Source organism: Notamacropus eugenii, chromosome 1, assembly GCF_028372415.1.
Source record: "Notamacropus eugenii isolate mMacEug1 chromosome 1, mMacEug1.pri_v2, whole genome shotgun sequence".
Lineage (NCBI taxonomy): Eukaryota > Metazoa > Chordata > Mammalia > Diprotodontia > Macropodidae > Notamacropus > Notamacropus eugenii.
The window spans coordinates 609,267,806-609,291,277 of record NC_092872.1 but is presented as its reverse complement, the minus strand read 5'-3'; the positions used below and the strand labels follow the sequence as shown (position 1 = coordinate 609,291,277).

Below are 23,472 nucleotides of genomic sequence, written 5' to 3'. Positions count from 1 at the left end.
CAATATATGTGTATGTATGTAAGTAGATATGTATGTATGTACACACATAATACATATATTCATTGCAAATGATTCTGACTTAATCATCAATGATTGTTATTGACAGGAAAAATAACTTTAACATTGTTATGCATTAAACATAACATTCCTTCCTCTTAAAAGGCCATCCTGACAATAAGAAAAGCCCCGCCTTCCTCTAAACAATCCTAGCAATGTCCTTGCATTCCTGCTCCTGAGGCTAAATTGGGAAAGTAGGACTGCGTGTGTGTGTGTGTGTGTGTGTTTGTGTGTGTCTGGGAGAGGGGCCTTCAGCTTGGAATCTTTTAATCCTGTTAACAGAACTAGTTTAATCTAACCACAGCTACCAACTGTCCTTGTCTCTTTCACTAAGATTTTTGGCAAGTTAGATCATGAAGGATAAAACAACCAGAATGAAGTGGGTTTTCTTGCTCAGACTGCCAAAGGCAGCTGGGCCTCACAACCAGGCCTTGCTCCTCACGCAACCCACCCTCGTTTGCCCTCCTGAAAATATACAAACCTTTCCATGAGTCTGCTTGATGGACATCCATCTACTCAAATATATGTGTGACCCAGACTCAAGACCCTCTTTTTCTTGATTAATGACATTTTTTTTCCTCTACTTATGAGTCTGATTTTATTTCAGGACTAACAGTATCAAAACCTAGTTTTATAGCCATTAGAATTTTGCCGAGATCCAGCCATATTTACCTTTTCTGTTCATAAAGAAAAAGTGACTATGCTTGGAGAAACCCCAGCTTTTTTTTTTCTGTCCCTATTTCCATGTTCAATCTCTCAACTAGGAAGATAGGATTAACATTCTCCTCATTCTGGGTATTGCTACCCAACTAGATCAGACTTCTAACCTAAGGCAAACTGCTTTCCTCTCAGGACTGGGGGGATGTGAGGGACATATATTCCTTGAACAGACTGCCCAAGGCTGGGGGTAACTTAAGTAAATGACCTAATCAAAGTTCAGGTCCAGCCCTTCATTTTAATTTTCATTCTCTCATTAACTGTTAGCCAGTCAGAACGGATTGTGACCCTTGGAATACTCCTCTTCCAATGGGACTACAAACCATAAGCCTGCCACCGTGATTGTCTCTGGTCTAAGAAAGGGAAGGCCAAATGACCATCCTTTTATTAAAATGCTGGCATTATTAATAAAATGATTAAATTACCCATTATGTCTCTCGAATCTTTTTAAATGCCACTCTCCAAGATATTTTATGTAAATGGAGCAGAGCAGTGGAAAGAGTGACAGACCTGAAGTTGGAAAGATCTAGATTCAAATCCTGCCTCAGATACTTGTGAGCCATGTGACTGAACAATTTATTTAAGCTCTCTGAACTAATTCTCTGGTCCCCAAAATGGGTATGATACCAGCACCTATCTCACCGGGTTATTCTGAGAAACAAATGACAAAATGTATTTAAAGTCATATAAATGTGAACTTTTAGGATCAGTATGCAGCCTGAAGGCTTACAGTTTAAACAATCCAATTCATGATAGCACCTAGTAAAAGAAATGAGATGTATATCATTGGTGGCCATACCTTTCAGCAGAGTATGCTATGGCTACTCATCTCTCTCTGCAGGGTGAATGAAGCACTGGTGTGCTGTATCAGTTTCTCTCAGGACCACCATAGAACTGGGTTGAGACTCCATTAAATTCTTTCCCCTGTTTGTATTTTTCCCTAGGCTTAGTTAAACCTTAAATTCCTTGAAGCTAATAAAATATATTTAGTCTAGTTTATTTTTCTCCTTCAGAAGACACCATATTGAAAGAATCTGCAAACTAACTGCAAAAGAGCATATAAATATATGCAAAGTAAAATAACACATTTGTTGTGTGGTCCTTTTGGTATTCACTGATATAGGTAGAGGTAAGGAATTTCTTTCTCCCAATACAGACAAGCAACTACTCCACAATCTACAATCTTAAAAGAGTTGCTAGGAGAAATAACAGAAAAATATTTAACAGTTCAAGACAACAATAGAAAAGATGCCCAAAGCAATGCATAATCATATGGTAAACAAGTAACAAAAATAACGTCTATTACAGGAGTTCAGAGAAAGGAATCATCACCTCTGGCTAGGGAAGTGAGTAAGGTAGTCATGAAATGTTTAAGCAGAAAGCAGGATATAAGCTGGGTTTTGAAGCATTGTGTAAATACTTGATTTGGGTATGTGGAAAAGATAGAAGAGGGTATTCCATGAGGGTGAAGCAGAAGGGAAAAAAATGAAGAGATTAAATAATGTAAGATGTGTACAAGAGACATGAGAAAACCAGTTTAGCTAGAGGACAGAGTTCCTGTTGGGAGGAATAACAAATAAAGCTGGAAAGGCAGGCTCGGACCCAAGACCCAGAACACTAAGCTAAAATCTAGTCTTCACCCTACAAGCAATGAGGGATGGCTAATGGGTTTTTTTTTTCTTTAATCTTAGTATTCACATGATTAAAGGACTATTTTGGAAAGATAATAAAGTAAAAGAGTGACAAGATCAAAGAGGAAGGGACAGGAAAGGAGAGGCAGAATTGATATCAGCTGTGTCCTGACATCTAGAAATTAATCAGAAAGAGAAATATTCCTAAGTAGCAAACTATTTCCTACTGTTTTGTGTATCAGCCAAAATAAAAGAAATGTCAACATTATCCTTCACATAAATGAAAGAAATCTGTCTCCAAAGATTTCCTATCTATACTAATGACACCACTGTAAAAATGAGTATTTATGAAATGTAAAATGACTCAGATTAACTTATTCCAATTCCCTCTTCTAAAATTAGATTTCAAAATCATGTCAAAATGTAGATTTTGATTACAAAAGCAATTTGGGAAAAAATGTACATGACAAAAAAAAAACAAGAAAGTATGATGAAACACTTGAAATAGCTAAGAGAAAGAATGATAAAGAATGGAAAAATGGACAACTTGCTAGAGAATTAAGAACAATAAGAAAAGAATAATGTTTAAAGTTGAACAATATTTTATATATAATAGATGATAAATGATTGTTAAAGGTTGACTTTAACATTCTTCAACTTAGATGAACACAGCAAGAGAAATCAATCAAAATGCATTTATTAAGTGTCTATGGTGTACCAGGCACTGGCCTAGGCACTAAGACTACAAAATACAAAGAAGGAAACACTCTTCAAAAAGAGCTCACATTCTATTCAGTAGATATATACATATGCGCTGGATAGATAGATAGATAGATAATATACTTATATTGATTATAAAAAGAATATAAAGAGAAAAACTAAATAAAGTTCAAAAAAAGAAGAACAAGAGGTAGAAAAAGACTAAAATTAAACTAAAAGCAGTGTTAAGAATATAAAGGCAAGAAAGTGGGTACTGAAAGGGAGCCAAGAAAAATGACAGCCTTGATTGCTGTCACCAGAACTAAGTACCTGATCAGCAATAGTAATGTTTCCCGAATACAAAGAAATCCTAAAAGAGTGAAAGTGGAGAATTTTCATTAGCTGTAAGTTTATTTGAGAAAAAAGAGAAGTTATACAATCTGTGATAAATGCGGTTTTTTTTTAATGAAAAATAAACTCCAGGAGTTTTGAGAATGATGCAGGCCATTCTACCTAAAGCTTCTTTAATCCCTTGTAATGTTAATGTAAGGTTAATGACGGGTAGGGGGAAGAGTTAAAGATTTTCCCCACCCATTAATAGGCCTCTGACACCTTTTGTTAATTTCTAAAGAGGCACAGCGTCTAAGGTTCATGCCCTGAAAAGAGGTTTTGCTTTGAAATGAGGCTTATTTTTTGGAAGAAGTTTCTTGTGCCAGATGAGACTCTGGGTAGCCGCTAAAGAATCCCCCTCCCTTTGAAAACCCAGATGTTGGTGCTTCTCTCTCTGGTAATGACATATGTATTGTCTACAGTCAGACAGTTGGAAGCCCTGTCTGTTGGTCTTTCTGTTTGTAATTTCTGCTTGTAATTTTTGTTTGTATTTCTCTGAAGTTCAAGGTGCTGACTTTTTCCCTGAACTAAGTAAATGATATACGTGCCTGATTAAAGTAGATTGCCCTCCATGGGGGGGATGGGGGGGTTAAGAGACACCACACCTTCCTGTCACACACCTTCATTCACCTGAATGAGTATAAATTCTCATCTTCTCTCTATCTCAAAGTGTTAAAGCACCTCTACATCACCAAGAATGGGAACAGGGTTAAACTGCCTTCACAAAGGAGATCAAGTGAATCACTGTAATAGTAGAATAAGGAGAGAGAAGTGGAAAGGACCAAAGAAGTTCAAATATTCATGCTATGACCAACAGATGGCCAAAGACTTTCACACAGAGCAATTCAATCCATTTCTAGCAAGGTCCAGTTAACTTTCTACCGATACTGTCACTTAGGTAGCCTGAAGAGGAATGGGAGATCAATAATGAATTAGTTTGAAAGTTTGGGCTAGAGGGGCTGGAGAGCAGGACTTTTGTTACTGTCAGTGGTTTATTGAATGGCAGAAGTTTTCCTTCAGTCAATAAACCCATAAGCATACATTATACGTTCATGTGCCAGGCTCATGACTGAAAAAAGTATGAGGCTAAACCTGAGGCTACCATTAGTGATATAAAAAGTATAAGGTAATATAAGCATTTATACATCATGACTTACTAGACAAAACAAATTAAATAATTCTTGGGAATTCAACCAAATGAGCATTATTTCATGCCAGGTACTATGCCAGGCTCTAGAGATATAAAGGTAAAATAAACCCTGCTATAGAGGAGCTTACATTCTAAAGAAAAGATAATATTTTTCTATATAAATGTCTATGTATATATACACATATACATATACCACACACATGTACAGAGAGATATGTATACAGAAAACACACGTGTCTCCTTATGTGTTCTTGTGTGTCTTATTATGCGTATCTTATATGTGGGCTTGTGTAGGTTATCTAACAGTAAAGGTACTGGTTATGAGTAACATACATAGATCCCTCTGGATATTGGCCAATTCCTGTTCTAAACTATGGTTTCTACCTTGAAAGAAGCAGAAGAAGGATCTTGTTTGGCAGTTCCTTCCCTACGCTATCTCCAAGAATGGTATCACTCTAAGATTTATAACTCTCTTCCTCCTCTCAAACATTGCTGGTCCTAGAGTATGGTTTTTAGGAGTCTGGAAGAAAAGCTATTTCCCTGGTTGCCCTTAAAAGGAAGGGTAGCTCTTTAACTTATACTCACCAGTTTAACTCTTTTCTACCAAACAATGATTATATAAAGGACCCTCACAAATAGTGAGTAGCAAATAAACTCATTCATCTAAGTCAGGAATGCACAGCATTCAGCCAGGCAAAGGAATCTGGGAGCCCCGTTTTATAAAAGTAAAAAGATGTAACAAGTGCTTAACTGGCCTTCCATCAGTCACTACTGTGCCCATCAAGTAACTTGGCAGGTGGGTTGCCACTGTGCACGCTCTCCTGTTTGTCACATGACCCTCAACAACTTTCTGTCAGTCTCTAGTTACCTTTACTTGTGAACTACTAAAAACCTATCTGAAGCCCAGAGATGTTCAGCCAGTTTTAATTTTGGTCCCTACCTACTGCCAAACTGCGCAGTTCTGACCTAAGCAAACAGAAACCAGAAAAGTTCTGCACAGTAAAATGTCAGAAAATACACAAAATGACTGAATTGCTTAGCTCAGAGTGAGATGAGATCTCAGCTTCAGATCAAAGAAAGGGCCCAATATGACCTAAAAGAAAGTCTTGAAAGTCTTAAGGCAGAAAAGTGGAAAACAGGAATGTTGTGAGGGGCCATCTTCTACACATCAGCCATTTCCAAAGAGAGAGAGAGAGGGAGAGAGAGAGAGAGACAGAGAGACAGAGAGAGACAGAGACAGAGAGACAGAGAGAGACAGAAAGAGAGTGTGTGTGAGTGTGTGAGTGTGTGTGTGTGTGTGTGTGTGTGTGTGTCTCTCAAAGAATCTCACAAAGCCCTGCCTTATACAGGAATAAGGTGTTGTCTCAGCATTCTTTCATCAATTAGGAGTCATTTCTGCCAAAGTTAACTGGAAGCCTAGTTATACATACAAAATAGAAAATAAGGTAAAGTTGGATGGAAATAGACAATTCAAGGTGGCCGAGGCCATTGTGGAAGCAAAGAGCCAACATAAGTACCACAGCAAAAGGGAACCAGTAAGTGTGTGTTTATTAGGGATTTTTTTTTAACAGAGAAGAGTGTTTGCAGTCAATTTTCTCAGTAATAAAATGAATAATATTTCCTATCGGCTTTAAGACACTTCTACATTACCACCCTGCCTATTTCAAAACAAATCAGAATTTTCATAGGTAATCAAGACAAATCAGCAAACAGTAATTCCTAGACTACAAATTCAGAGGGCCTATTCTACCCTGAAAAATCTTAATCTAAAATATTATGATACATTTGGGGGGAGAAAGTCATTTGCTTTAATATATGGGCATACCCCTAGGGCTCATGCCTCAAATTCGTGTCATTCCAGTTTACTGAATACAGATGAAAACATATTTATAATAACGTAGAGAAAAGATTAATGTGAAGTAAGCACAAATCACCCTGAAAGGGAGAAGAGTCCTAGAAATCTCCTAGCGAATTCTTTAATTAGGTCCGTGTTAAAGATGAACTTTCAGGAAGTTCTTTCAGTAAATGGTGAGGCAGACGAGAGGTGGGGCACTTTGGGGGGAGGGAGGCATGACCGATTATTTTATACTTATTATCTTGTTTTCAACACAGGCACTAGGCTGGTAAATCCCAGGCGTCTGAACAAAGTCTCCCAGACAAGACAGAGACGGGGCTGCCGATGAACGGCCATCAACGAGTTTAAGCTAAACGCAGAATAAAAAGGGGACCCCCTGGGGAGGGAGGGGGGATTCCGGGGGCAGCCAGGAAGGGGGACAGAGAGAAGACGGTGTAAAAAGTTTTGCCAACTTTAAAGTGCAATATGCTGCTAGTAGATGATGTTATTATGACATTATTATTAATAATAATGATTACTATTATTTTTACATGCCCGAAATACCTTAGGCTCCAACTACAAGAAAATGTCCGACAGAGATTCAAGCTGCCGAAACAGCACCAGGCCTTTCGCACAAAGCTAAGCGCCCCCACCCTCATGCTCTCCTGGCCACACTGCCTCCCCTCCCCCATCGCCTGTTGCGCCTTCCGCGCCTGCGTCGTGTCCCACGTGGCGAGCCCGGGATAAAGTTGGGGGCCGCTTTTTCCTCCAGCTCTCCACTAGCCGGAGGGAGGGCGGCAGCGCGCCTGCGCGGCAGCGCGCGCGTCACCCCGCTAGACCCTACCTGCTACTTTGAGCCGCTCTCTGCGGCCAGTTAAGGCATCCTGGCGCCTGACGATCTTTGAGACTGAGTCTCCCATCACCCCGGTGGTCCGACGAGGCCAGAAATCGCGGAGCAGTCTCTCTGAGCTGGCGATCCGAGACAGCACAGACAGGGTCGGGGGTCGAGGGTCGAGAGTCGAGGGGTGGGCGGGGCGAGCTGGAGGGGCGGGGCTGGGGAGGGGGCGGGCCTGTGCGCGGGGAGCGGGGCCGGCCGCTCTGCCGAGTCCGAGCGAGGTGGGGGGGGCGCTTTTCCCCTAAAGCGGAGTTGTGTAAACGGTCGCCAGGGTGGCTCGCTGGAGGTTCCGAGGGGCGGAGCCGGGGCTGCCCCCTGGTTTTTTTCTTTGGGTTGGGATTTGTGGGCGTGTTTGCGATTCCTGTGCCTTAAGCCCTGTTGAGGGACGGCGGTCGGCCGTGAGCCTTGGCACCTGGCCCGCTCCCGAGGAGCCCGTGCCGGACGTGCGAGCCGCGAGGCTGGGTTCCGTGTCCTGGCAGATTGGCTCACGGACGAGAAAATCACGGTGTCTCCTTTTCCCAGAGGAAAATGAGATTCTTCCCACCCCCCACGCGAGACCCCGCTGTGAACATCTTCATTCCCTGATGCAAGTCACGCATTCTGTAAGCGCCTGGAGCTGCTAGGTACATAAAGAAAGAGGAGAAAGTGGTGAATCAAAGAACTTGGGTCACGTTTGTGGTCTGGGCGGCTCAGCTTGTCCGCTTTGTTTTTTAATCTGTAACATCTAAGGCCCCTTCCAGATCTGGGCGATTTTTTTCCCTAAACTTGTCCCTGACCTCCAGCTGTGATAGTGATCTCCTCTGGAGGGCCGTTACCGCGTCTGTGAAAGGAGGCTAGTGTTACTTTGTAGCTAACTCAAGTTGCTAAAGAAACAGGAACCATTCTTTTGCCCAATACTTCCCCAGAACACTGGTGCCCGGCACTGTACTAGTTGATGTAAGAGCCCCTGCCTTCTTGGCTTTAGTATCCGTTGGAGACAACCTAGAATTGACCAGCAATTAATGATGATGATTTTTATAGCGATTTAAAGTGGGCAAAGCACTTTCAATACGTTCTCTTATTTAAGCTTTACATTGTGGAAGCACTAAAATCCTTTTTATTTCAACTAAAAATATTTAGAAATAATGCTTTCCATAGCCTAAAACTCATTCTTGACTTTTCTCTCTTGGAAGAGGGGTTAGGTCAAAAACAAATATCCTTTCTTAGGGAAGTCGTTAAGGATAAGAACCCAACTTTGTACGGAGTATCTCATATTGTTAAGCTTATTGTCTTCTCGCTGGTATGGCCCATGACCTACCCAAGGAAAGAGCCATTTTCTCCTTCAGAAAGAATTCTAATATGTTTAATCTTTCTAATCTGTAAAGTGAGTAGGCAGTCAGAGAACAGAGTAGTTCAAGATCATGACTGTAGTTCTGGAATGTTATACCAAGACTCTATTTTAACTTAACATTTTCCTTGTTCCCAATTCCTATAAATGTTACCTCAGATTGTCTTGGATTAAAGAGGTGTTTGAGGCCAAGACTGATGAACCGTATCAATTTAGTTGTGTCTTTTAAGGTAGAAAAATGCTTCTATTTAGAATGTTAATAAAATTGTTTCTGGCAGACTTGCCTAAAATGCATAGCATAGCGTTAACATTTTTTCTTTGACAGCAGCCCTATGAGGTAGGTATTATCCCCATTTTACAGATAAGGAAGTGGGTTCTAGAGGTAAGTAGCTTGCCTGGAGTCTTCCTGTCTTCCTGAATCCAAGCCCAGCACTCCAACCACTCTCTATCCCCTTGTGTACTGAGAATTGCCATAGGATTTTAGGATTCCTGCTTTAGGAGCATTACAATTTACCCTTACCAATTAATTATAAACTAATGGCTTAACAATTACCTAAAGTGAAAACACAGAGCAACTATCCAGTGACTTGGAATCTCTGCCTCTCTGCCTCTTAACTGTTGCAAAAGGTAGAGACACCAACTTTGCACCAAGAAGGCACTTTATAAATTAGTTATTATCAGGAAAGTAACAGCAGAGTTCATCAGACTACTACAGGCATACTTAATAGCATTTCATGGTGATATTAGAACATTTTTTATTTCTCAAATGGAACTTCATTTTGTTATTACAAATAACACAGTCCTCTGGCCTTTGTCTCACTTGCTAATAAGACTTCCATAAATGGAACCAAATAAATAACTTAGAGAACCCAGAAGTAAGTTTTTGGCTTAATACAAATGTTTTCTCAAAATGAGTGGCTAATTTCTCAGAGTAATGGGAGGCACATCTTCTACATTAATAATCATTGTCAAAGAGAAATTAGATAGTATTGGCCTAGATTGTATCCAAGGGAGATTGTGTTTTAATGTAATCTGGAATATGACAGATCTCAAGGAGAATAACCGTACAAGTATGCTAAAGCAGATCTTTACAGTTCAGCAAGAAATAGTAAAGTTGACTGACTTTTGTTTTACCTGACCAATGAGAAGCTCAAAGTTTAAGTAGTATTTTTCTTCCCACTGCCTAATTATGGAATCATTTCCAAAGCCCTAGTTCCAATCCTCCCTCCACATCCCTCATCCACTTGTTCTTCCCCCCTACTTTGAAAGCAGCCTGCCCTAGTTTTTAAAGACCTGAGAAGGTCAAATCTCTGTTAGGCAAGTGAAGCATTGAGGCAATTAGCCAGACAAGCAAATTTTTAAAAGCTTTTATTTTACCTACTTCTGATGGATTATTGGTCAAATGAGTTTCTTGATTTGTTTTTTCTATTTTTTGAGAGTTGATTACATGTGGTGAAAGAAGTGTATTTTAATCAGGAACACAACTCTGATTCTATAAAAGAAGAAACGATAGCCTAAGTTATATGGCTTGAATACTGACTCAAGAAACTATAAATTATACATTCTAACAAGTTCTTACAGATTTTAACAATAGAAGTAATCATGTCTCAGAAATGACTTTATGAGGCAATAGTAGAAGTAATACTATATCTGAGCTGACCACTAAGGCAGATAATTCCATATCTCAGCGAGGGTTTGATTTCTTCATGCCTTCCTCCTTCTCACTCCTACTACCTGTAAGGTGGGTACCTTAAAGATCATCTCATGAGGCGCACTTTTTAAAGACAAAGAAACTGAGTCCCAGAGAAGGAAAGTGTCCCAAGGTCATAGAGGTTTTCAGTCTGTCAGTACAGGGATTCGTATTTGGATCATCAGACCCTGTCATTGTGATTTCTTTAGTTTTGAGTGAGCAGGTGATGGACAACTCTAACACTCAGTTACCTATATCCAGTCCTAGTCTCTCTCCTGAGGTTTTCTCAGACATCTCCAGCTGCCTGCTACATGTTTCATACTGATGTCTTGAGGGTGTCCAAAATTCAGCATGTACACAACTAAACTCATTGTTTTTCCCCACAACCACCATCTTCCAAATTTCCCTGTTTCTGCTGAGAGCATCATTCTAGTGTTAGCCATGACTCCTCACTCTCCTTCCCCCCACATATCTAGTCTGTCTGCTCTTTACTCAATTGACTACCTCCCTAGTTCAGGCCTTTGTCATCTCTTGCCTGGATTATTACAATAACCTCCTTATTGGTCTCCCTATCTTGTGTCTCTCCCCTTCCTAATGCATCCAACACAATTGCCAAAGCTATTTTATACAGCCCTGACTGGTCACTACTGGTGACTCCCTCTCAACTCCAGGAAGAAATATAAAATCCTCTCTTTGGCTTTTAACTTGACTTGCAGCCTGGCCCCTTCCTGTCTTTCCAGAGTTCTTTTATTTTATTCCCCTCCACACACTGATCTGGTGGCACTGGCTTTCCCAGCTCTGCCTTTTTACCAATCCTCTAGCCCCTGGTGAACCATTTCAACTCTGCACTATCCTCTACCTTAGTATTAGGCATTGTAGATTAAAGTTCTAAATAAAGCCTACAGTAGCCTATTGATCACATATACCATACTAAGTGAAGGTGACCAAAAGCCATCTGAAGATTTATGGCAGATTAGCAGTAGAACACTTTCCTTCCTCACCTCTGCCTTCTAACTTCCTTCACAGCCTAGTTCAAGTTTCAGGACATGAAAGGAAAGGGTATTTTCTGGTTCTCTTCCAAGAACTTTTAAAAAACACTTCTGCTGATGCTTTACTCATCACAGTAGCCCTGTGAGGTATGCAGGACACATGGATTTATAGATGAATCTAAGGGATGTTAATTGATTTGTCCTAGGTTATATGGCTACTAAATAACAAGAGGTAAAAGTGAGATCCATGCCAAAGAGTTTTGTTATCAAGGTCATAGACTGGGCACAGTGGACAGAGTGCCTGGCCTGGAATCAGGAGGAGCCGAATTCAAATCCAGCCTCAGACACGTAGGGGCCGAATGACGGTGCACAAGCCACTTCTGTTTCCCCATCTGTAAAATGGGGAAAATAATGGCCCCAACCCCCTATGGTTATGAGGATCAAATGAAATAATAACTGTAAAGTGCCTAGTACGTTGCCTGGTACGTACTAGGCACTATATAATTGTTTACCTGACATCTTCCTGGAAAAACATCTGAGTCCATTGAGTTGGGAGGTGGGGGAAATCTAGAGCAAGTATTCCCTTACCTGCCTTCTACCTATTGCCTGCAACATCATAGCCTCTTTAAAACTCCTATACCTAAGGATAATTGCTTCCTCTGCTCACACCCATCCATCCCCAATTATATACTGAACCAGGAAATGAACTATCACAAAGTAAACCTGTGTGTGGCAATCAATGTTAAATCAAAAGGAAAATGAATGCACAAATTAGAAGCCTCAGTTAATTTGGGGTGTGGGTTTTTTACACCTAAATTTTATAATCAAGTTAAAAATAATTTGTTTTTTATCTTCATATTTGATTTTTATGGCATAGAAATTTTTCATAAGATTGTACAATTTTTTTCAACTGTTTTCCAATTATTGAACACAAGTTCCCTTTTTTTTTCTACTAGATACTACTGTATATATTTTGATAGTCATGAGTTGTTTTTTATTTCCTTTAAGAAACGTCCTTGGGCCATAGTCATAGTAATGGGATCACTGGAGTCAAAAGATAAATAAAATCCTATAGCTTTTTTTTTCTTTTTTGCTATAATGCTTCCTAAAAAGATTGTACCAGTTTACAGCTGTACCAGCTATGTAATAGTGTGTCTGTTTCTCCACAGCCCACCAACTTTGAATTTTTTTAAAATCATTGCTAATTTAATGTGTGTAAGATGGTATCTTGGAGGATTTTTGTTTTAATAAAGATTAAATAACCTATTTCAACCAAGTCAGATTGGGTTATGCTACTGCCTTTTCAGGCAACTCAGTGATGCCGTGGATAGATACAGCACCTGCCCTGGAATCAAGAGGATCTGAGTTCAAATGTGGCCTCAGACATTTACTAGCTGTGTGACCTTGGGGAAGTCACTTAATTCTGTTTGCCTTAGTTCCTCATCTGTTATTAAAAAAAAAAAAATCTAGAAAAGGAAATGGCAAATCATACCAGTATCTTTGCCCCTCAAAAAATCAAATGGGGTCACAGAGAGTGAGACAGCATTGAAACAACTCAATAGCAACTATTTTCATCCTTCTGTTTATTCATAGCTGTGGAGAGGGGAGGAGACAAGTTTCCTATTCATAGGTAGTTCAGATGAAAACAGAATTCCTACCACCTTTAGAAAAAATTATGGCTCTAAAAGGCAAATTAATGTTTCTGTGAACTCTGTTAAAGAATACGTTTCAGGGACTTCCACCATTTCAGTTTCTTCAAAATCATATCCAGTTAATGAACTTGGATTCAAATCCCACTTCTGCCACTTTCTCTGTTTTCTTATTTGTAAAACGAGGGAACTATATACGTACTTCTTAAGGTCCCTTCCAGTTATAAATCTGTGATCTATGAACAAATAAATAATTTGTCGTCCTATAGTCTTAAAACATATTGTTGTTGCTTTTATGAATGGGTGATTAAAAGGGACTCATACCAATAGACAACTATTTTTTTTCTTCTTTAGCAAAAGTACTAGAAATATTCCATGACCTTTTTAAGGAAAGTTTTATAAGTAGGCTGTGTTATCTGAATATGTTATCTCAAGTGCTATGTAATCAGAAGGCTTGATCTCCATCTCAAGATCATGCCTCAGAGCTTTACTATATCTTAAGTTTAAATTATCTTCAATTTTTTTAAATTATTCATCTAATTTTACCTACTCTGCCTACAGATAAAATGCCCAAAGTTTACTAAGTCCTAAGTGTTATTACCAACTCCTCTTCTCCCTCAAAAAGTAATAGTCTCTGTGCATATATGAAAACAGAAATAACTTTCTATACTGCTAATCTGTCACAAATCTTCAGGTGGTCTTTGGTCATCTTCACTTAGTATGGTACATATGATCAATAAGCCACTGTAGCCTTTATTTAGAACTTTAATCTACAGTGCCTTATACCAGTGAAGCACTTTATGAAAGAAGCAGACGCACTACTGACTGATTCCATTTAGTTCAGGGTTCTCTTTTCAATGATCAGATTTCACTGTTTGCACTTGGAAGAACAATACCGTGCAATTTTAAAACATCTTTTGGTCTACGTCGGCGATAGTTGTGCCTTAGGATTCATTGACTGGTTTGTGGTTGTAGTGCCTAGAGCATTCTAATCCCTAGTTACTTCCTTTCCTTCCCCCCATCCCTAGATTCACTACATGAATTTACATTTGTTATGGATTCATTTCCTTAAGCCATCTGGTGGTTCTCACCTGTAACTGCAGAATCAAACCAGGAATAAATTCTGGTCTGTACCTTGGTACATGTAAGATCTATCGTTCTTCTTATGGTTTGTTATCATCTTGTGTGTTGTGATGATGTGATATACGCATAACCATGTCAGCATTCAAGGAAATGACCATTTTTTTCACATCACTGACTAGAAAATCATTTTAGTATTAAGTAGGGTGTGGTGACATAAATAACATGAATGACATAAATGGATAGAGAACTGGTCTCATAGCAAAGAAAACCTCAATTCATTTCCCCCTTCTAAAATATACCAATTATATGTAGCTCATAAGTCCCCACCATTATGTGTACCTTGAGTACCCAGCAGGAAGACACAGTTAATTTAAGAAAAGACACAATTCAATGGCATAGTAAGGAAAGCAACGGCAAAACCTTTGCCCCATAATCCTAGGGCACAGTACCCCACAAATACACATACACAGCATCAGATGGAAGATCAGATATACATAAGGAACACACATGGAGAGGTACTTGCTGAGAACACACATGGTGTAGACACATATATGGAGGGGCACACATGGAACACAAGTAACCACAAAACGTGCAAAGAGGGTTAACTCATGCCATAAGGTGCTGATGTCTTTTAGTGATATTGTAATCCTCTGGTTGACACTGGTTTTATAGGGTCCATTCTGCTGCACTGGTCTCTGAAGGACACCACTTTGCTGGATGCTACTATGATGGCCACATGTCCACCTCCCCAGGGAAGAGCAGGTGCTACTATGGTCACTTAAAGCCTGTATAGCAGGCTTTTTTTTGCTAGTTCTATTAAGGCCCTAGAACCCATGCCACTAAAACTTGCAGACACCTTCTATTTCCTCAGAGTTTAGCTACCAAGGTCTTTCATCTCCCTTGCAAAATATTCTCAACCTAGGTACCAAACTCTTTAGAACAAAGCAGAGTCATCCCAGCAAACACTTAATCCCTTACACTTAATCTTTTCTTTGGACTCCTCTCCCTAGTCTAGGGCTTTATTTTTTAATGCTCTAAATTATTTAATGCTTTAAAACATTTATTGAATTGTCATTTATAATTAGAAAAATAATGGCATCTTCCTCAGTGGGTGTGACAGTGAAGGTGGCAAAATGTATTGATTCCATTATATAAACATTCTGTGACGTCAGCTAAGTTGATCAACGAGAAATATACATGGACTTGGAAAGCCTGAGGTATTAGTGACTAAGAGAAGAGGGAAAAGAAGCCCCCCGCCAAATCATCTAAAACGTGTTACTAATATGTGCATTGCTATCTTGCTGCCTGTATATGATAGATGACTCTGCAGGTTGAAAATCTCCAAACTGAATATCATTAGAGTGCTACATAGCACCAACCAGTGAAGTAAGGTAGATTAGAACATGAATAAGTGAGGGACAGAATAGCTCAGTGTTTCTACATTTAACTACACTGGCCAAGGAGAATACTATTTTATGATAATTATTCCATGTATTCCCCATTTTCAATCTCTGAAAGTTAGACTATAAAGCAGGCAATAGTTGTTTGCCTAATAATTGGCAGTGATCTTGGACGGTACTCAGTTTTTAAACCTGAAGTGTCTTCCACTATGCCACGTAGATGAGGGGGCAAAGAAAAAGTCAGAGACTCTGTACTAAGCCTGCAGGTCATTGTTTCTGTACCTGCTCAACCTCTTCACATGTAGATGCAGCTAGCTGGTCAGAGTCTGAAAGTGGATTTGCCCAACATCTTTATATTATGTTTAAATCATTAAAAGCTCTGTGTGCTTCCTCTTCTATGGAAATATCCCAGGTTTTCCACTCACCTCTTGTTTTGAACATTATCCTCTCCTGCTGAGTCCCCTTATCTGTAAAAGTCTCTCTGCTCTCTCACCATAGGCCTTCCCTACACTGTCTGACCACCAACTATGTCGGCCCCTTCCACTCTGATATCTAGAGCCTCTGCTCTGTAACTGACACACTGCCCTTCATTTTTGGCCTCTTCCTTTTGCTTTTTCCATCTTCTGAAACTCACTAGAGTTTAGAGGCAGTTGGTAACACAATGGATTAAAGTGTTGGGTCTGGAGTCAGGAAGAAGACTTGAATTCAAATTCAGCCTCAGATGCTTATTTAGCTGTGTGACCCTGGACAAGTTACTAAACCTCTGTGTCACTTTCTTCAGATGTAAATTGGAGATAATAACAGCACCAACCTCACAGGGTTGTTGTGAGGATCAAATGAGATAACAATTGTAAAGGGCTTAGCAAGTGCCTAGCACAGAGTAGGTGCTATATAAGTGCTTATTTCTTTCCTTTTCGTCACCAAAACCCGCCTCCATCCAGATGACTTTACAGCCTTGGCCATCCTTTCCAGTCCTCATTACATCTTTTCTCCTATTCACCACAATTCACCCTCTTGGACCAGGGGTGGGGGAAGCCTGCAGCCTCAAGGCCATATGTGGCCTTCTGGGTACTTGGCTGTCGCCTTTTGACTGAGTCCAAGTTTTACAGAACAAATTAAGGGGATTTGTATTATGAAATCTGGATTCAGTCAAAGAGCCGTACTTGATGACCTAGAGGTCCACATATGGATTCGAGGCTGCAGGTTCCCCACTCCCTGTCCTAGACCCTTTCTTTATTGCCGTGACTTGGAAAGCTCTCTTACTTGCATATTTGCCATATTCAGACACCCAACCTAGATCCTCATAGCAGTTTATCCACCAAGACATTGTCCTTCCTCTCTCAACAAGTTCAGTGCCTGGAGTGTCTTCCACTTTACCCAATTCCTGTCCTCCTATTATGAGACTCCAACGTACATATTGTTGTTCCCTCAAATGATCAAATCTCCCATTCCCCCAGTCTACTCAATTCCCATACTATTCCTCCATTCCCCAACTATTCATAGAGCTGGTCACTCCTTTGATCTTACTATCATCCACACGTTATACTTCCATAATGAAGAACTTGGCACTTCCTTTATCTGATCAAAATGCTCTATCATCCCATTTCCCTTTTATCCTATACCTACTCTTTGTCCTAACTGTGATCTGCAGCTATTTACCACTCAGTTCTTTTTCATGCTGTCACCCTTGCTCTCCTCCTTTCCTCATCTTGAACCCTTAGTGAAACAATTAAATTCTTGATAACCTTGCTTCCTTGTTCCATCACTGTCCTAGACTATCCCACCATCCTTCTCCTTTATTTCTAACTCATATGCTGCTGAACTTCTTAGTTGTAGGAAGGAAGTTGTAAATTTGATATGCAGTCTGTACTGGATTGCCCTCACTTCAGCAAGTATTTTTTTTTTATTCTTTCAGATTAGAACTATATCCCATTCACCACAGCAGTTATTTCCTGACTTTCCCTTGTCTCAGAACTCTTTCCCTTCCATACTCTCAGGTTAGTGGTCCCTTCATACTTTACTGAGAAAAAAGAGACCATCTACTAGGAGTCTCTCCTCTCTCCCTTGCTTTTAAATCTTTGACTTCATCCATTACTATTTTGTCCTTGAATATTTAATGAGGTGTTGCACTTTTTACTTACAAAGACCAACCTCTCTACATATACACTTGATCCTATCCCCTCCCATTGTCTTCAATAGATTACCTCCATTCATTCACATTCTGTCAAAAAATTTCAGTTTCTTTCTATTGACTTCTTCCCTGCTGCCTACAAACTCAAACAAATCTCCCTTCACTTTCAAATTCTTACCGTCCACACCAAGTAGTATCCTATATCTTTCTCAACTAACCTGAAAAAAAAACATTAATGGAGGTAGAGTCAAGGTGGTAGAATGGAAGGAAGCATTTTTGCCTTATTTACCTAACATACCTCCTCCATAACAACCTAGAAAACATGCCAGCTTGAATTCTGATCAAGAAAGCCAAGAAAAAGTCATTTTTCTTGCCCAGGGGTTCTTGGGGAGATATAAAGAGAGCTACAGGCACCAGGAAGGTGGGAAGGCTGGCCAGGAGTACAATTTTGCAGCAACAAGGAGCATTCCAGCACCCAGGGATAGAAAGAAGACTGAGACAGAGCACCAGAAAAGGAAGCATGGGGCAGAAACAGATCTCTTGGCATTCTTGAACTAGCTCTGAGTACAGGAACAGGTACCATCTGGCAACTCAGTCTCCCAGTCCTGAGGTCTGAGTCCTAGATCCAGGCCAGAGAAGAGCACTTGTAAGCATGGGTGGCCCCAGGTTTATACTAAGCAAAACAAGTTCCTGAAATGTAGCCCAGGAGCAAAGCAGTGACGCAGTTTTGGCTTTAACCTAGCACATAAGCCTACAGTAGAATTACCAGAGCAAGAGTCCCAGACTAAAGGGCAGATAGCAGTTCAATCACTGTGAACCTGCAGAGTCTCCCAGGGCACTAACAGTGCAATATTGAGTCCATCAGCAGTCTACTGAAACTCAACAACATATAAGCCAGCAGACCCAAACCTAGGTCAGAAAATTTGCAAAGCTCAGACCAAGAGAACAATGAACAGACCTCTCCATCAATCACACTACTTTGGGTACACTGAAAACTTGCAGGCTCCCAGAGTAAGCTATAAAACCAGCAGAAGGACATAAAAGGACAGAAGCTCAGGCCAGACATTGCCCCCCAAAATACAAAACCCATCAGCAACATAAAATCCAAATTCAAGAAGTAGACTAGAAGAATGAGAAGAGAAAAAGAATCCAACAATAAAGAGCTATTATGGTGACACAATCAAAACAAACATGGAAGACAATGACTTGAAAGTACCTATAAACAAAGGCTCAAAGAAAAATGCAGATTGGACACAAGTCCAAAAAGAATTCCTACTAGAGTTAAAGAAAGAGTTTTTTCAAAAAGATAAAAGAAGAGGAAAGTGCAAGACTTGGAAGCTGCACCTGGAGGTGACCACAGAATTAAGCTGAAGAAGCTTGAAGAAGATCAGATCATCCTAGAAGGCCACAACTGCAAACTCAGCAAGGAGAAATTGTTGGAGGATAGAATATCAGAGTTCACTTCCAACCTCATGAAAGATGAGGAGAAGTCCAAGAGCCTGACCAAACTAAGGAACAAGTATGAGGCCATGATCATGGATCTGGAAGAACACCTGCGCAAAAAAGAAAAACAGAAGCAAGACCTGGAGAAGACCTGATGGAAGCTGGAGGGAGACGCTACAGACTTGAATGGCCAGATGGCATAGATGCATCTGCAGATCTCTGAGTTCATGAGGCAGCTTGGCAAGACTGAAGAGGAGCTCCAGGTCAGAGTAGAGGAAGAAATGGCTAAAAAGAGCCTGGCCCTGAAGGAGATTCATGAACTGGAATCCCAGATCTCTGAGCTTCAGGAGGACCTGGAGTCAGAGTGGGCTTCCCAGAACAAGGCCAAGAAACACAAGCAGGATCTTGGTGAGATGTTGGAAGCTCTGAAAAAAGAGCTGGAGGACAGCCTGGATTCTACCCTTGCCTGGCAGTAGCTCAGGTCAAAGTGGGAACTGGAAGTAAATATTTTGAAGAAGACTTTCAATGATGAAGCAAAGATCCATGAAGCCTAGATCCAGATGAAGAGGGAGAAATACTCCCAGACTGTGGAGGAATTGGCTGAGCAACTGGAACAAACCAAATGGGTGAAAGCCAACCTGGAGAAAGCCTAACAAGTGCTGGGGAATGAGCATGTGGAGCTCTCCAGTGAGGTGAAAGCCCTTCTGCACAGTGAAGGGGACTCAGAACACAAGCATAAGAAAGTGGAGATACAGCTTCAGGAGCTGCAGGTGTCACTGAAGGCCAGAAGATACAGATGGAGCTGACTCACAAGGTCACCAAGCTCCAGGTTGAGCTGAACAACATCACAGGCCTCCTTAATCAGTCAGAAAGCAAGTTCTGCAAGCTGGCCGGAGACTTCTTTGCTTTGGAGTCTCAGCTTCATGACTCACAGTCCAGATGGCTTACATGAAGAAAAGGATGGTCAACACTGTGGTCTGCCTAGAGTCAGTGGAGGAAGGTAAGAGGAAATTATAGAAGGACCTAAGAGGGGTGAGCCAAGAGTATGAAGAGAAGGCAGTAGTTTACAACAAGCTGGAGAAGATGAGGACATGACTGCAGCAGGAACTGGACAACCTTCTAGTCAACCTGATCATCTCCAACCTGGAGAAGAAGCAGAAGAAATTTGACCAGCTCCTAGCAGAGGAAAAGACCATCTCAACCAAGTATACTGAGGAGTGCAACTGGGTGGAGGCCAAGGTGCAAGAGAAAGATATGAAGGCTTTGTCTATGGCTAAGGGCCTGGAGGAAGTCATCAAGCAAAAGGCTGAGCTGGAATGCCTCAACAAGCAGCTTCACGCTGAGATGAGTACTTGATAAGCTCCAAGGACAACATCAGCAAGAGCATCCATGAGCTGAAAAAGTCAAAGTAGGCCCTGGAGCAGCAAGTGTGGAGTAGATGAAGACCCAGCTAGAGGAGATGGAAGATGAACTCCAGGCCACTGTGGATTCAAGCTGTGACTTGAAGTAAACCTGAAGGTATTCAAGGCCCATTTTGAATGGGATCCCCAGGGCCATGATGAACAGAATGAGGTGAAGAAGAAGCTGCTCCAACAGGTTCAGGAGATGGAGTCTGAGCTGGGGGACAAGCAGAAATAAAAGAACTTTGAGGCTCATATCAACTCAGTCAACAGGAGCTGAGATGAGACCATGAAACAGCTACACAAACTTCAAATGAAAGATTATATGCAGGATACTCGGGCTTCCCAAGTGGCCTAGTGCAAAGAGAATGAGAAGAAGTTTAAGATTATGGAGGCAGAGATGTTTCAGCTCCAGGAGGAATTGGTGGCTGTGGAGCATGCTAAGTATCAGGCCCAGCAAGAGAGGGATGAGCTGACAGATTACAGAGGAGATGAGATGAGATGGCCAACAGCAGTGGCAAAGAAGTCCTAACCCTAGGGGAGAAGCAGCACTTGGATGCCTGCATTGCTTAGCTAGAGGAGGAGCAGAGCAAAACAGAGCTGGCCAGTGATTGGTCCAAGAAAGCCAACCTCCAGATTGACTAGATCAACACTGACCTGAACATGAAACACAGCCATGGCCAGAAGGAGAATGTGTGCCAGCACCTGGAGTGGCAAAACAAGGAGCTTAAAGTGAAGCTGCAGGAGATGAAAAGCACAGTCAAGTCCAAGTACAAGGCATCCATCACCACTTTGGAGTCCTGGACAAGACCATGGAGCACCAGGTCATCTGCAAGCAGGTGTAGTGGGCTGATAAAAGTTCTGATGCCTGGACCCCAGGCTACCTGAACTGGAGTCATGCCTGTCTTTCTTCCCCTCCTCTTCAGCTTGCTCTGATGATGACCCCTGTCCTTCTCTTCCCCATCATGTGCCTTGGTGTGGGCACTCAACTTTCTCTCTGCTCCTCTTCTCCTCCCCTGAATCACATACCACAGAGCCCAGGTTTGGGGCCTCTGGCCTGGGAGTGGCCTGGCACAACAGGATCAGACAGCCAGGCCAGCTCTCCCCATAAAGCACAGAGGCAAGTCCCAAGTGTTGGGAGAGGGGGAGGGAAAGGAAGATTTTTTTTTTTATCAATTTTTCTTCAAATTAGAGTTTTGATAGTGTGAACTGTAAGAAAGTCCCTGGCACTCCCACTCCTCTACCTGACCCCTCCTTTGCTGTTGGCAATCATATTGGGTGACTTCACAAGCCTGCCTGGACTCAGGAATCCCAGACGAGATTGAGACCCTGCCCAGTAAGGGGAAGGGGGTATGAGAAGGAGTCAGGATGGAGAAAACAAGAGGAAAAAGATGGGCAGTCCCCAGGAGCAGCTACCAAAACTGTCAGCCCACTTCTTTGTCTAAGTGCAATGATTATGCTCCTATACCTGACCCGCCTTGTCCTGGAATGCACCAGCTTAGGGTGCTCTATCCCTCTTCTATCTGGCAGGGTCCCAGGGGGCAGGGGGCAGGCGGAGGTGGCCCACAACTTCCCTGTGGCTTTTTGTGTTAACTCTTGGGGACCAAATCTATTTAATGGTTCAAGGACTCCTCCCACAGAGCCTGACTGCAACAGGACTTGGGGAAGGAGGGCCAAAGGCCCACCTTGCACCCTTCCTACCACCCCTTCCCACCCCACTCCAGGTAAGAGAGGAGCTCATTCTGCACTCCTGACTGATTCCAGTTTAAAAGTCCTTAGTTTGCACAGTCTCATGTCTCTCTCAAGAATAAAAGAAAGGTCCTTATCACTGCCTTCCCACTATGAGTGTTGTTCTAAGGAGCAGTCTGTTTCTTCATCACATGTTCTAGTTGCTGAACTTACCAGTATTCTTAACTATATGGTATGTACTGTATCACTCAGACTTACCTACTTATAAGCAAAGAAAACTTTAAATTACATATATATGTATATGTATATATATGCATATATATGTATGTATGTATGTATCATCAACCCCATAGACCATAAAATATATAAAACTATATTATGCCTAAAAGCTCTGAAGTCAGGTCCCAGTGGCTGTCACAGAGAAATTAAAGACCTATGCATTTTTATATAAGAAAAGTGCTTTAGTGTATATTACAGTCACTGGGAGTGTTTTGATAAAGAGCACCACATGCTGCAAACCCTCAAAAAAATAAAATAAAATTTTTTTTAATGAAAGTGGTAGGGAGAAATGAGAAGATAAACAAAATCTATGGAAGAATATGTAAGAGGAGAATTAACAGCTTTGTAAAAGATGTACAAAAACTTATTGAAGAAAATAATTCCTTCAATAGGAGAACAGGCCAAATAAACTACTGACTTTATGAGATATCGAGGGGAAAAAAGCAAAGGACACAAGATTGGAGAAAAAAATAGAAATATAGGAAAAACAACTGATCTAGAAAACATTAAGGAGAAACAATGTAAGAATTATTGGGCTATTTGAAATCCATGAGCAAAAATGAATCTTGACATCAAATTTCAAGAATTCATAAAAGAAAATAGCTATGATACCCTAAAACCAAAGGGCAAAGTAGAAAATTAAAGAATCCACTGGTCACCTCCTGAAAGAAACCTTAGAATGAAAACTCAGGAATATTAGAGCCAAAATCCAGAGCTTTCAGGTTAAGGAAAAAGTACTGTAAAAATCCAGAAAGAATTCAAGTGCCAAGGAGCCAGGATTGCATAAAGATTTAGCAGTCACCACTATAAAAGGATAGCGAGCTGGGAAGATGATATTCCAGAGGGCAAAATACCTAGGATTACAACCAAGAATAATTTACCCAGCAAAACTGAGTATAATCCTACTGGGGGAAAATTGACCCTTAATGAAATAAAAAACTTCCAAGTATTCTTAATAAAATAATAATAATAATAAAGATCAGAACTGGATAAAAAATTTTATATTCACACAGAGGACT

The 23,472-nt window shown here is 40.9% G+C and overlaps 1 protein-coding gene and 1 pseudogene across 3 annotated transcripts in view; one reads left to right on the top strand and one right to left on the bottom strand.

Annotated features, from left to right (window-relative positions):
* MSRA (methionine sulfoxide reductase A) overlaps window positions 1-8,886 on the bottom strand; it is a 581,108-nt gene extending 572,222 nt beyond the window's left edge. For 2 of the 3 annotated variants that reach the window (XM_072634836.1, XM_072634837.1), the window contains exon 1: window positions 7,323-8,886. In XM_072634836.1, the coding sequence (XP_072490937.1) occupies window positions 7,323-7,398 (76 nt within the window). In that variant the 5' untranslated portion in view covers window positions 7,399-8,886. The remainder of the gene's footprint in view (window positions 1-7,322) is intronic. The other variant, XM_072634838.1, reaches the window with a different exon arrangement.
* A 9,704-nt stretch (window positions 8,887-18,590) lies between these two features.
* On the top strand, window positions 18,591-21,373 carry LOC140519203 (uncharacterized; annotated as a pseudogene).
* The last annotated feature ends 2,099 nt before the right edge of the window (window positions 21,374-23,472 follow it).